General features: G+C 50.5%; 1 protein-coding gene across 1 annotated transcript in view; it reads right to left on the bottom strand.

The window, feature by feature from the left end:
- The window catches only part of DFFA (DNA fragmentation factor, 45kDa, alpha polypeptide), a 10,069-nt gene extending 9,558 nt beyond the window's left edge, over positions 1-511 (bottom strand). The window contains exon 1 of the mRNA XM_005873422.2: positions 16-511. Coding sequence (XP_005873484.1) covers positions 16-151 — 136 coding nt within the window. The 5' untranslated portion in view covers positions 152-511. The remainder of the gene's footprint in view (positions 1-15) is intronic.
- Between the last annotated feature and the right edge of the window lie 345 nt (positions 512-856).

Here is an 856-nt window from a genome sequence, read left to right on the forward strand (position 1 = left end):
CCGGGCCGTGCCTACCCTTGCTCCTCAGGTCCTCGAGGCAGGAGGCCGCCACGCCGTACTGCTCGCGGCTGTGGTTGCGGCGCAGCAGACACGGCTTTAGAGCCTGATTATCGCCGGGTTCCGGACCACTGGCGCCCCAAGACACCTCCATCCTCTACAGGAGCGGGACCTGATTGACTCCGGGAAGTCGCTGAGGCTAGTGCCGGGGTCCTCCACCCACTCCCCTGGCATGCCGGGAGATGTAGTTCTTTCCGTAGCAAATCACGCATGGGGCCCAATGGACGCCGGGAGATGTAGTTCTAATGGACGCTGATCGCGTGCGGGCCCCGGGCCATGCCGGGAGCTGTAGTATCTGGGTGCAAAGCCGACTTGGTTACGTCGCCCAATTCGACCTAGAAGAGTGTTTTCCTACCTTGTATTTAGTAGCAGTAATGGCGCGTTCAAAATGAGGTCAATAGGGGTTTATTTTGCATTATGGACGATACGCATGCATCCTCCCTTGACTTGTTAGAGCACTCCTATTTGCATGTATACATGTGTAATATGAATACTTTGAGTCTGTTACTGCCCTGTGCTAATTTGTTTTCCCTTTCCAACCTGAAAAGTTCTGTAAGATGCCCCATCTTTCAGGCTGATCTGAAGGAAGTCAATTTAAAAAATTGATGAGGCTGTTTCAGTCTTGCTGAAAAACATAACAGAGAAGCATAAGATAATCACACATTTCCGTTCAACTCCCTGCTTCAGCCGTGCAACTAGGGTTGGACTCATAACAAAATGCGTAAGTAAATAGGTAAATATTACGGTCTAAATGAAATCAGAGAGGAAAGTGGAAATGCGAGCCACATCACTGAGATTA

Source organism: Myotis brandtii, unplaced genomic scaffold (genome assembly GCF_000412655.1).
Source record: "Myotis brandtii unplaced genomic scaffold, ASM41265v1 scaffold410, whole genome shotgun sequence".
NCBI lineage: Eukaryota > Metazoa > Chordata > Mammalia > Chiroptera > Vespertilionidae > Myotis > Myotis brandtii.